The sequence below is a fragment of the Arvicanthis niloticus genome, chromosome 6 (assembly GCF_011762505.2).
Source record: "Arvicanthis niloticus isolate mArvNil1 chromosome 6, mArvNil1.pat.X, whole genome shotgun sequence".
Taxonomy (NCBI): domain Eukaryota; kingdom Metazoa; phylum Chordata; class Mammalia; order Rodentia; family Muridae; genus Arvicanthis; species Arvicanthis niloticus.
The window spans coordinates 63678506-63690527 of NC_047663.1; the positions used below are offsets into that span (position 1 = coordinate 63678506).

General features: G+C 50.9%; 1 protein-coding gene and 1 pseudogene across 1 annotated transcript in view; both read right to left on the bottom strand.

The window, feature by feature from the left end:
* The window catches only part of Galnt10 (polypeptide N-acetylgalactosaminyltransferase 10), a 146276-nt gene that overhangs the window by 9554 nt on the left and 124700 nt on the right, over positions 1-12022 (bottom strand). The window contains exons 6-7 of the mRNA XM_034505238.2: positions 9809-9992; positions 7403-7520 (exon numbers count right to left, since the gene is read on the bottom strand). Of these exons, the coding sequence (XP_034361129.2) occupies positions 7403-7520; positions 9809-9992 (302 nt within the window). The remainder of the gene's footprint in view (positions 1-7402; positions 7521-9808; positions 9993-12022) is intronic.
* On the bottom strand, positions 15-7396 carry LOC143442917 (nucleoside diphosphate kinase B pseudogene; annotated as a pseudogene).

Consider the following 12022-nt stretch of genomic DNA (forward strand, 5'->3'; position numbering starts at 1 on the left):
ATGTCTCCGTGCCCTCAGATGCCAGCACATAGCCTGCGTGGGTTCACAAGTCCCGAACTCAGAACAGCACGGAAAAATGCCACAGGGTGAGGAGAACAGCAAGTGTGCACAGGGGCAGGCACAGATGCTGGAACACGGACATTGGAGGCCTGATGCCCAGTGGGCTGTGAGGGAAGGGAACACACAGGCTCGCTGGGGTATGGCTAGACAGGATGTCTTCATACCATTCAACCTTACAAAGTTGGCTCTGCTCATGGAACACAGTGGGTGTGGCCCTGGGCAGATACTACAGTCCAGAATGGAGGCCACAGTGGCTTTGCCCATGGAGGTGCCCAGCTGTTTCTGGGACACCTCGACCATATTTACACATTCTGTCTCCTGTGGACTGAGAGACTAGCATCGGATGACTCCAGTTCTGTGCAGCACCCTTGTCGGGGGCACACTGGGGGCTGGGCTTCACCTCCTAACCCATTTGGGGCTCTCAAAGGGTCTTGGGTCTTTCTACCTCCTGCCAGGATGGATGCAGGATGTCCTTTGTGGCATTTCCCAGGGTGGGAGTCAGCAGAGGTGCCGTCTGGGCAATGCTGTTCTATTCTGATGGTGGGGAAGAGGAAAACCCCGGCTGGTCAATGGCACAGAACACTGGCCTCAAGATAATGGGCTCTGGATGCTAGATTAATGTCAAGGCCAAGCCAAGAACTTTATTTTTAAAGCAGGAGATATCGATCAGCCGCCAGGCTCCCAGCCCGGCCGCTCTCCCCTCACTGGGGATTGATGGGCAAGTATGCTCTGCCAGGCAGATATGCCTGCTCGATGCCAGGCCACCCTCTGCCTTTCTGAGAGGTGGTGCCAAGCTGGTGGAGACAACTTGCCTATTTTTTTTTTTTTTTTTTGTTTTGTTTTGTTTTGTTTTTCGAGACAGGGTTTCTCTGTGTAGCCCTGGCTGTCCTGGAACTCACTCTGTAGACCAGGTTGGCCTCGAACTCAGAAATCCGCCTGCCTCTGCCTCCCAAGTGCTGGGATTAAAGGCCTGCGCCACCACCGCCCGAGAGGAGACAACTTGTGTACCCTGTTTTTGACCCTCTCCTGCGACATGTGCACTAGCTAAAGCTGTCCCCAGCTCTGCTGGCTTAGAGTCCTTCCACTGTGCAACGGACACATGAAATCCAAAGCCTTCTTTTTTCCAGGACCTTCAGCTCCTTTATCCCTGGCCACATTAGCCACCAGCCTGAAGGAACCAGGGTGACCTTGCTCTGCTGGAAGGCTTGAGGCAGCCAAGGTGTTCCCAGAGCCCAGGACATCCTAAACTCACAGAGGACCTAGCTGGATTCCCTCCATGGATCCCTGCCCTGGATGGGGGTGCGGGTGGCTGACTCAGAATGGGAATTCCCTTTGGGCTAAACCTGCTGCTGACTACTGAGTCCACTTGGACTACCCAAGATGTACCTTGCACAGGTCATCAGCGTGAGAGGCGTCCCTGTGGTTATTCCCCCCCCCCATCTCCCACCTCTTGTCCTGGTCTCTCTCTCTATAGCTCTTCCCTCAGCCTGGAGAACTCCTTGTACCCTGAGTTCTGCCAGGCCCCTGCCTCCCTGCAGGCCTTGCCCTGACACCCCCAAGGGACCTCTTGGCTCCCAGTAGTGGTTTACACTTCCCTTCATTGCTTCCCCCCACCCCCAATTCCAAAGTCTTTATTGTCAGTGGGATGAAGAGCTGTGTCCAGGAACCCATCAGTAGTGCTGAGAAGGATCGGTTTCTCCACATCAAATCATACACCTAGTCCTGGGCACAAGACGTGTAGTCAAATCAGTCTTCAGGCTTAAACCGTAGATGGATCTCTTTCTCGGCACTCTCCACTGAATCGCTGCCATGAATGATGCTCCTACTAACTTGAATGCAGAAATCCCCATGAATGGTACTTGGTTTAGAATCAGCTGGATTGGTCTCTCCCAGCATCACTCGGCCTGTTTCACCACACTGAGCCCCTCCCAGACCATGGCCACCACAGGCCCTGAGTTCATGTATTTCACCAGCCCCGGGAAGAAAGGACGGTCTGTCAGGTCAGTGTAATGCTGCTTCCGGTGTTCTTCAGAAGCCCGAAGGAACTTCGTGGCCACCAGGCAGAACCCCTCTGTTTGAATTGCTTGATGATCTTGCCCACCAGGCTGCGCTGCACGCCATCTGGCTTGATGGCAATGAAGGTATGCTTGAGGTTGGCCATGGTCCAAAAGCGGGTGGGTCGGCTGGTGTCTGTGATGATCGATGGAAGCTAAGAGACTCCATTGCTTTCCTCTTAAACACAACAGGATTATGTGCACAGATGCGTCTCGGCTGAGATCTTCCTGGGCGTCTGTGCCTGCTAGCATTTTCTGTGTGGAGGGCTGTCCTACTCACTCCTCCTGGGGCCAGTGACCAGGCTAGCCAGTGTTAGTCCCCAGCCTTCGGGGCTGAGGTCTCAGGTCGTTCTGTTTGTCTTGAGACAGGGTCTCATGTTCTTCTTAGCCAGGAGAGCACTGTCTGAAACAGAAGGCCCAGCACATCCTTCTCTGGATGCAGCCTGCCTTTATTTTTGCCTTGGGTGAAGTGGAGAAGACGGCTTCACTATCATGGTCTCTATCACGTCTGTCTTCTGACAAACATCTCTCAACCTGAGGGGTAGGATCCCAAAACTGGATGCTGCCCCTTTCTGGGACAGAAAGCCAGAGACTCAGGTTGGTATCCTGAATAGTACAGGACAGTGGCAGCCATAGTAGGACCAAGCCCTAGCCCTGGATCTGCTCTTGGGCACCTTCAGGCCTTGCTTCCTTTACAGCCAGTGCAGCTTCCCACAGGTTCCCACAGGCCACTGGGGAGCTAGCTGTCCCTAGAGAGTGAGCCATGGTAGAGTGAGCCGTGGTAGACTGAGTGACTGGACCTGGGTGAGGGGGCAGGGTTCTGACTGGGGAACTGTCAGCCCTCCATGCCTGGCCTTTACATACACTGCATTAGTTTTGGTCTGGGTTACTGGTGTAAGAGTACTGGGAATAATGGGGTCAGAGGGGAAGCGGGGGTGGGGGAGGGACTGTGAGGTGGTGGTGGGCTGACCTACAGAGCCCAGTCGTAACCCTCTTCTAGAACTGACAAGAGGCCAAGCTCCAAGCAGGAGACTCTGACACAAAGACCTCTGCAGGAGAAAAAAGAGATCAGTGACTTCAGACATTTCAGACTGCAACTTTTCTGGCTTATTTTGAGGCAAAGTCTCATGCAGCCTAGGTTAACCTTGAACTCCTGACTCTTCTGCCATCTAGTACTCGTGATCACAGGCATGCACTGCCAAGTTAGTTTATGCTGGGGATGGAACTCAGAGCCCACATACTGGGCAACTACTCTACAGAGTGAGCTACATCTCAGGCCCCTTGCTTTGTCTTCTCATTCTTCCTCCCTTCCTCCCTCCCTTCCTTCCATTACAGGGAATTGCTATTTGTGTAGTACAGACCAGCCTTAGACTCACCAGCTCCTTCCTGTCTCAGTCTGAGTGCAGGGATAACAAGTGTGTGCCACCATAGCCAACCAACTCATTAATGGTGACACGGGTGTAATTATTCAACTCTGTGGCAGAGGCTCACAGTTGCTGGGCAAGCCCTCTGCCACAGAGCTATGTCTTTAGCCTTGGAATGGGTTTACTCTTCTCCCATCAGGAGAAACAGGCCTGGCCTGGAATCAGAGCTGGAGTATTAATCTGTCAGGCCCGATGGCACAGACGGATCTATCATAATTTCTGGAAGTGCACTTGCACCTCTCAGGCCATTGTCATTTCTGTCACCATGAAGAATGGGGTCTCAGCAAAGGGAGAGGCCCTTGGGAGAGGCTGAGCCCTAGCTGAGACAGAACCTGTTCAAAGAGACAGCATGGCAGCTGGACAGGCCTGCCTTGGGCCTGGAACATAGGGAGGACAGGTGGGCTGTCACTGCCCAGGAGAGAGAGAGAGAGAGAGAAAGAGAGGAGAGAGAGAAAGAGAGGAGAGAGAGAGAGAATGAGGGAGGGAAGAAGGGAGGGAGAGAGAGAAAGAGAGGGAAGGAGGGAGGAAGAGAAGGAAAGAGAAAGAGAGGGAGAGGGAGAGGGAAAGAGGAGAGAGGAGAGAGGAGAGAGGGGAGAGCGGAGAGGGGAGAGGGGAGAGGGGAGAGGGGAGAGAGGAGAGAGGAGAGAGGAGAGAGGAGAGAGTTGAGAGAGGAATGCCTCCCTCCCTGAAGCCAGCCCATTCATTATTCCACTCGTCCTCCCCAGAGAGTGCCCAGCATAATTGGATCAGATGGAATTCGAGCCAGCTTCCTTCCTCATTCTCCAGTGTGGCTTCATTAGTGAGTCTTTTGTAAATAAACAGAGTGGAGGAATAAAAACAAAACACCCCCCCCCAAAAAAAAAAAAAACCCCATCATTTCTTCTGCTATGACTGCCCGATGAGGGACATGAGATGCGGTTTTGAAACATAGGGAAGAAAGTGAAATCCTTGTGGGCTTAGAGACCCCTTCATGAATGACCCCCTGTCTGCTGTTCTCCACAGCAGCAGCTTCTGGAGAAGGAGTTACTGTGGGGCTGGGAAGCGGCTCTGGCCGGTGACACAGCTGGTCTGGGCCACACATTTCCAGTCCCAGATTTCATGCAGCACGCTCCTTGCCAGGCAATCCTTCAGGTGCTGGGGATGTAGCAATGAGTAAGACACAGATCCCAGATCTACTGTAGAAGGAGTGGCTACCGACACTTCACTGTTCAGATGGGTCTGTTTCTGGGGACAAACCTGCAAGAATGTGTCATGAGAATGTGTCTGGTGGACGGATAGGTGACTTCACTATGAATGCAGCTTTTACTAAGTTTGATTACAGAGGCTGGGGAGACTGAGCCAACAGACAAGACTTCTGTGCTAAGCTCACAAAACCTGCATCCACAGCAGACATCGTCACTTCTCAGTCTATGTAGTGAGCAGCCTCAGGATGCATAGCCACTGAGGGGACCCCTATCAATGGGCCGAAGGCATCTGGGGAGAGATTCATAGGCTATTTCTTTTTCTTCTTTAAAGATATTTATTTTAGTTTAAAATAATTACATAAGACAGGCAGTGCATGCCTTTAATCCCAGCACTCAGGAGGCAGAAGCAGCAGGCAAATCTCTGAGTTTGAGGCCAGCCTGGTCTACATACACAGTGAGTTTCAGAACAGCCAGGACCTCACAAAGAGACCATCTTGAAAAAAAAAAAAAAAGATTGTACACAAACACACACACACACACACACACACACACACACACACGTGCTTGTGCATGTCAGAGTAGGTACAGAGATCACAAGGAGGTGTGTGATCCTTTGGTGCTGGAGTTAGAGGGAGCTGTGAGCTGCCCAATGTGGGTGCTAGGATTTGAACTCAGGTCCTCTGCAAGAGCAGTAGGTGCTCTTACCCTCTAAGCCACGTCTCCTGTCTCCTATTCGCTATTTCCGACTGTTACTCATTCTATTCACTGAGAGCCCAAAAAAAATCACCAGGTAAAAACCTGAGAAGGAAGGGCTAGCGAGTGAGTGTAGCTGATTTTCGTAGGCTAATTGCTTTTGTTCCTCAACAGGTTATAATCTGTAGACTTTGGAGCTGTCGAGCTTGGGGTCAGCCTGGTCCAGTCACTGCAGACTGTGTAGTTTGAAACTTATGTGCTCCCACGAGGTGAGTGCAACACTGGTATTACTCTCACAGGTTGGACATGTGTGAAGGGCTGCTGTGGCATCTTGGCCACTCTATCAGGGTTGGAGTTGTGCTGTTCCAGGGCATCTGTCCCAGTTGGTTGGTGCCGAATCTTTTGCTAAGTACTCTGGGCCTTATCCCTTGATACCAACACAAGTTGTATTTGGGAGGCTGGTCTCTCAAAGCATCAAAGACCTGGAGGTTCATAGAGACACAGACTACCCTCTATCACACTGGAGACATGTTTTTGCACAGAATTCTAGGGAGCTGTTTGTATTCCTAAGGTCTCAACTGCGCAGCTGGTCCAGTAGATGATACCGACATCTTGATAACTTGGTAATGATAATGTTTTCCAGAACTCTTCTTCAATAGCCCCTTAGCAAGCATGGCCTCATTAATTCTCAACGACAATGAGAGCCACATAACCGCTAACCTCATTTTATGGAAGCTGAAATTAAGGCTCAGTGAAGGGAAACATCCTGGTCCAAGACCACACAGCTGCTGCTGGAAGTGGTAGTGCTAGGACCTGACATGGACCACCTGGGCCCAGCTCTGCCGTCTTTTGTCATGGTGCTTGCCATCAGACTGCTGCACTGAAGCTCGATGCTCAACCCAGGAATGATGCTGGTAGTCCTTCCTGGGTTAAACTTGTCAGCCAGGGGCTGCTCAAGTTGAATGCTGGTTCTTTGTTATCATGCATAGGTGTGTGCATGCACACAGGCGCATACGGGTGCCGTGGCGCACATATAGAAGACGACTTGTGGGAAATGGTTCTTCACTTTCACTATGTGGGTTCTGGGGGTGGAGGGTGGAACCCAGGTCCTCAGGCTTGGCCGTGAGTGTCTTAACCCTTAAGCCATCTCACCTGCCCTTGATACTGGTCCTCACGGACCTCAATAGTATAGGACAAGCTATTCTTTCCCTCGTAGGGGCTGAGTCTTCTTTTCCAGGGGCTCCATCAGAACCTCACGAATACAGAGCAGGATGCATACTCATTTACTGAGGTAAACTAGTTGCTCAAGTAGTGACTCCCCCACAGTCGTCACTGTCAGGCAGTTTATTGGCTCAAGGCTGATCCAGAGACGATAGTAAATATTGATTCATGTCATCTTTAGCAATGTCTATCGGCCACTAATCTCTGGCTGTGGTCCAGGCTCTGTGCTAAGCACTTTCTAGTCATCTGAGTCAACCTTCCTGGGTCCTGGGCTGTGTATGTGTGTAGAGGATGGGGGCCGGGATGGGGGCGCGGTAGGGGGGGTACCAGTCTCCATTCAGCTGAGGAGGCAAAGCTTGGGCAAGTGATCAGAACTGTTCAAAGGCAAAGCTGCTGACTGACAGGATTAGAACCTGGACTGAGATCTTTCCAACCCCTCCACGGGAGTTGTAGTCTGTGCCAACTTCCGCTATGACACGCACATGAGGGAAGACTTGAAAAGGTAACCAAGCAGGTCAGGCTGGGCATCTGTGAGGCCTAGGTTTGCCTTTGTCTTCATCTTCCGAATGCTGGTGGGAAACTCTGCACAGCCTTGCCATGCTGAGAGGAAGCAAATGCTGGTCATATCTATGGCCGAGACCAGGTGCTTGAAGGTCCCTTTTATCCCCTCACTGCCCCTACCACAGAGAGTGGCGAGCCAGCTTCTGACTTCTCGACTCCAGAAGCAGAGAGGCCATGGCAGCTGCCTATGGGAGAAGAGACTCACCTTGAAGGAGATCTCATACTGCTCCCCTCCCCAGATCTCCAAGCCAGGGTCATATCCGCCCAACTCCCAGAACCACTTCCGGTCCACAGCAAACAGCCCTCCAGCCATCACAGGAGACCTGTTGGAGAAGGGGCATGGTGTGAGGACACATAGTCAGGAGGCCTGCTTCCCCGTCGATGGTGTCCCCAGAAACTAAGCTTGTCTTCTGGGGACTCCAAGGCCTCATGGGCAGGGACCTGGCCTTCTTGCCTGCCACTTCCTCTCATATGCTGCTGCATTTAAAAAAATATTATTTATTTAATGTATGTGAGTACACTGTAGCTGTCTTCAGACACACCAGAAGAAGGCATCAGATCCCATTACAGATGGTTATGAGCCACCATGTGGTTGCTGGGAATTGAACTCAGGACCTCTGGAAGAAGAGTCAGTGCTCTTAACTGCTGAGCCATCTCTCCAGCCCATGCCACTGCATTTTAACCTAATGGATCCCCAGTCCCTTGATGCGATTAACACCTGAGAGTACTTATGAGGTGAAATCTGCAGCAGTAGCAGGAGCAGCAACAGCAACTCTGCCCCACAGGTCTCACAGCTGCCTCACAGACATGTTTCTAGCCTTCCCTTTAGTTACAGGGTCTGAACCGTTGTCTTCAATGTGTGTGTATGTGCTGCAGAACCTTCTAGAGAGATTAAAAAGTTAACACAGTTCTGCTGGACCTTCACCAGGCCTCTGGGCCAGAACTCAAACACCCGGATCCTTGGAGGATTCTCTTCCTGAGGCAGCAGATGTCTGCTCGGCTGTGCTATCCAGAGTCACTAGCTCAATCCTTCCAATTACTCTGGGATGAAGGATGAACTTCATTCATTCATTCATTCATTCATTCATTGATCACTGAATGCCACTCATGAAGCAGGTGCTGGAGGGATCAGGAGACAAACCACTGTCCTTCGGGGGACAGCTGTGTGGTGAAGTCACCTTTGCATAGAGGGATCCAAGGAGGCAGATGGAGAATAAACAGTAAAAGGCCACCTACAGACAAGAGCACGAAGGAAGGCAAAGACTGTGTCTGTTTCCAGACCTGAGGGTGAGAAAGGAGGCATGGCCAGGGAGTAAGGAAGGATGCTCAGAGGAAAAGGTGCTTAAGAGGATTCTTGAGGGAAAACGCTGCAGGGGAGGTGGGAACCACACCAGCAAGGTACAGATACGATGCACAGAGGGCAGGGCATAAGAGAGTCAGGGTATGACATGATGGGATCCAGAGGACACCATGGCACTTTACCTAGGGCAGCACCAAGTGGATGCTGCCTGATGTCTGCTATGTGAAATTCTATCGGGATGGATGGCTGTACCCCACCCAGTCTGTTGAAAATCCAAACTTTCAAGCCAGCATGCTTGGAAGCAGCCTTCATGCCCCTGCTTGGCTCCAGGATTCATGGGAAAGACTGATGGGACAAGGCTGCATCCTATGCTAACCACATGCCTCCTAAGCCTTCTGTGATGGTTTGTATATGCTTGGCCCAGGGAGTGGCACTGTTGGGAAGTGTGGCCTTGTGGGTGTGGGCTTTAATACTCTTGTCCTAGCTGTCTGGGAGCCAGTAGCATTCTGCTAGCAGCCTTCAGATGAAGATGTAGAACTCTCAGCTCCCTCTTGCACCATGCCTGCCTGGATGCTTCCATGTTTCCACCTTGATGATAATGGACTGTACCTCTAAACCTGTAAGCCAGCCCCAATTAAATGTTGTCCTTTATAGGACTTGCATTGGTCATGGTGTCTGTTCACAGCAGTAAAACCCTAACTAAGACACCTTACTTGTGGCAGGTGTATGAGACCTTCATACAAGGCAGGGGTTGGGGGAATCCCTGGGACACTACTGAGGGTGTGACACACCATTATCCTGCAAGTACTTTAGGTGTCTTCTCCTCAGCCTTCAAAGGGGGCGGGCTCACTCTCAGGATGGGATGGTTCAGAGCTACTGGCCTCACAGCTGGCTTTTGACCCTGTCTCTAAGCCGCAGGTCCTAATCACTGATGCTACACCCTGCCCTCCTAGGAATGAACTGTGCTGATACCCTATGCAAGGGTCAGTGGGATGGTAACTCTTCATTCAACTTCTGTTGTGTCACCTGAGGTGACATTCACCCTGCGTGGTCTAGGACAGTTGGTTGCACTTGGAACATGGCTGCTTGGCAGAGAGAGGATCTGTATGTGTGGGACGTCCAAGACTTGGGATGAAGAAAGAAATGTCAGAGAACTAGATTCTTTTAGCCGTTAGATACTTGGTGCTGGGTTCTGAGTGGGCTCAGGACCCTGGAACCTCTGTGTAGGACAGAGGATAAGTGTGAAGACTTCTGGTGTGTTGGTAGGGGCCCTGGTCACTACCAGTATGAGTCCAGACCAGTTGTACTTACTCAAATGGGTCACTGGGGTCAGCCTTCTGCAGCTCTGGAGGGATTGGGATCCGTTTGTAATACATTTCCCAGTCGAAGGCACCCCGCATGGCGTCCCCAGCCTGTGTCTCATACCGGAAGTCATCATGGTCAATGACGTCGATCATTGGGCACACGATGGTCTTTCGGTTCCGAGCGATGCGGTCTGAGGTGGGTGAGAGATGTTCATTAGTGGAGGGAGCAGCCAAGGGCTGTTCCTGCTCTGTCAGGCTCTTACTCTGAACAGTCCCCAGGAGGACCGTGGCTTCCTTCCAGACTCAGCACCGTAGGAAGCAGTTCCTTAGACAACATCTTAGGCAACATGTTTAGTAGGATGGGAGGGTCTGCCTTGGAGGTTGTTAAAAGGCTTAGAGAACACCATGTTTGCAAACGTCAACTCACAGGCTATGAACGTATGGCTCTTCCATGGACAGACACGGAGTTTCTTCAATGAGGATCCCTATTCTGGCCTTGCCACGGTCCTTATTGCCAAACCGTGATTCATGGCCCAAAGCAGCCAGGTGGTTCCCTAGTGTCTGTCTGTCCCCAACTGCTCATGGCCACCCATAGCTGTGATCATCAGAAGGGGAAGTCAGCCTGAGTTTTTAAACATGCACACAAGCTGTGCAAGAGTGAGCAGACATGCCTTGGCAGTCCTGGGTTCCCAAGCTGGGAGGTATGCAGGCAGAGTGTGCCACCCGTGGAATGCTATAGGATGAGTGATTCAAAACAGCAAATGGGGCCTTGGCCCAGTCCATGTCATGGTCTCTTTCAAGCCTGGGACTCACTGTGGCCAATTTACCATAAGGATCCCAGTGCTGGTCTGAGTCACTCTATGTCGTTCCCACAGGGAGCTCTGACTGCTTCAGGAGGACCACTGTGGGGGTCAATGACTTGTCCTGAGAGACAAATGGTCTATGCTGGGGAGCCTGCCACTCAGGGTCAAGAATCATGGGTCATGTTCGAGACTAGCAACGTGGGCCCTAGAGGGCCCTCATTTCATCAAGCCATACAGATTTTTTTCATAAAATGGCATTTGTGCCTGTTTTTTTTTTTTTTTTTTTTAAATCTGAAAGCATGACCTACAGGTGGGTGAGTGGTGAAATTGTGTGTGCGTGTGTATATACATACCTACATGTACACAAGCCTGGAGAACAGTGACCATTAACCCCAATTCACGAGACAGCAGATTCTGTTACAGGCAAAATGTCAGGAAGCATGGCTTAGTCCTACTGTGTGCACACAGCTGGGTACTAGATTGAGATGGCCACTGCATTTCTAACTGTGACACATGATTTAAATAGTTGCAGAGGCTACAGATGTAGCTTAGTGGTAGAGCACTTGTTTAGCATGCACTAGCCATAACACACACACACACACACACACACACACACACACACACAAAGACAGTTACAGAAATGCCACTTGCACCATGTATCCCCAGATGGACGGTAGTGTGACTAGCACTGGATGCACTTGGGGTTAGTTTTACCCCTCTACTGTTCTCTTCACCCACTGAGTCGGGATTCCTGGTACATGGCTCCCATCTGCCTGCGGACAGACTCCCTTGTATGGGAATATAGTCATGATTCTTAGGGACCTTGGGGGAAAGATCTAAAGAGTGGGGTCCCATCCTAATTATTCAAGACCTCTGTGGTCATATCTTTACCACATCTGATTGGTGCCAGTGACGGCTGACAGCTGGCCCTGCTAGATGGTAGTGGCCTATGTCACTGTGGTAGATGGCAGTGGCCTGTGTCACTGTGGTAGATGGCAGTGGCCTGTGTTACTGCACTTGTTTGGGAACTGAATGCCCAGATTCACGACCCAATGTCACCCTTTCATAGTATAGCTGTGGACATGGCTGGCTGATGCCTCAGAGTTTTATTTTCCTTGTAGGTCTCTGAAGATTAAGATGCTGACAGTCCCCATTTTCTATGACCACGACTGCAGGACAATCAAAGCACCCATTCTGAGTACCTGTGTCTTCTTTGTCACATGCAGAACGCAGCCTGCCTCTTGGACTTTGTAAGTCAAATCCAGGTACAGATGTGTAACCTCAGAGGGACTCTCAAAACCTTGAGGACTATGACAACAGTGAAGAAAAAAAAAAAAAAAAAAAAAAAAAAGAGAGACGACTCAGATTGGCTTTCTCACCAGGCAGAGTCTTCAGGCTCCATAATGTCTAATCATTAA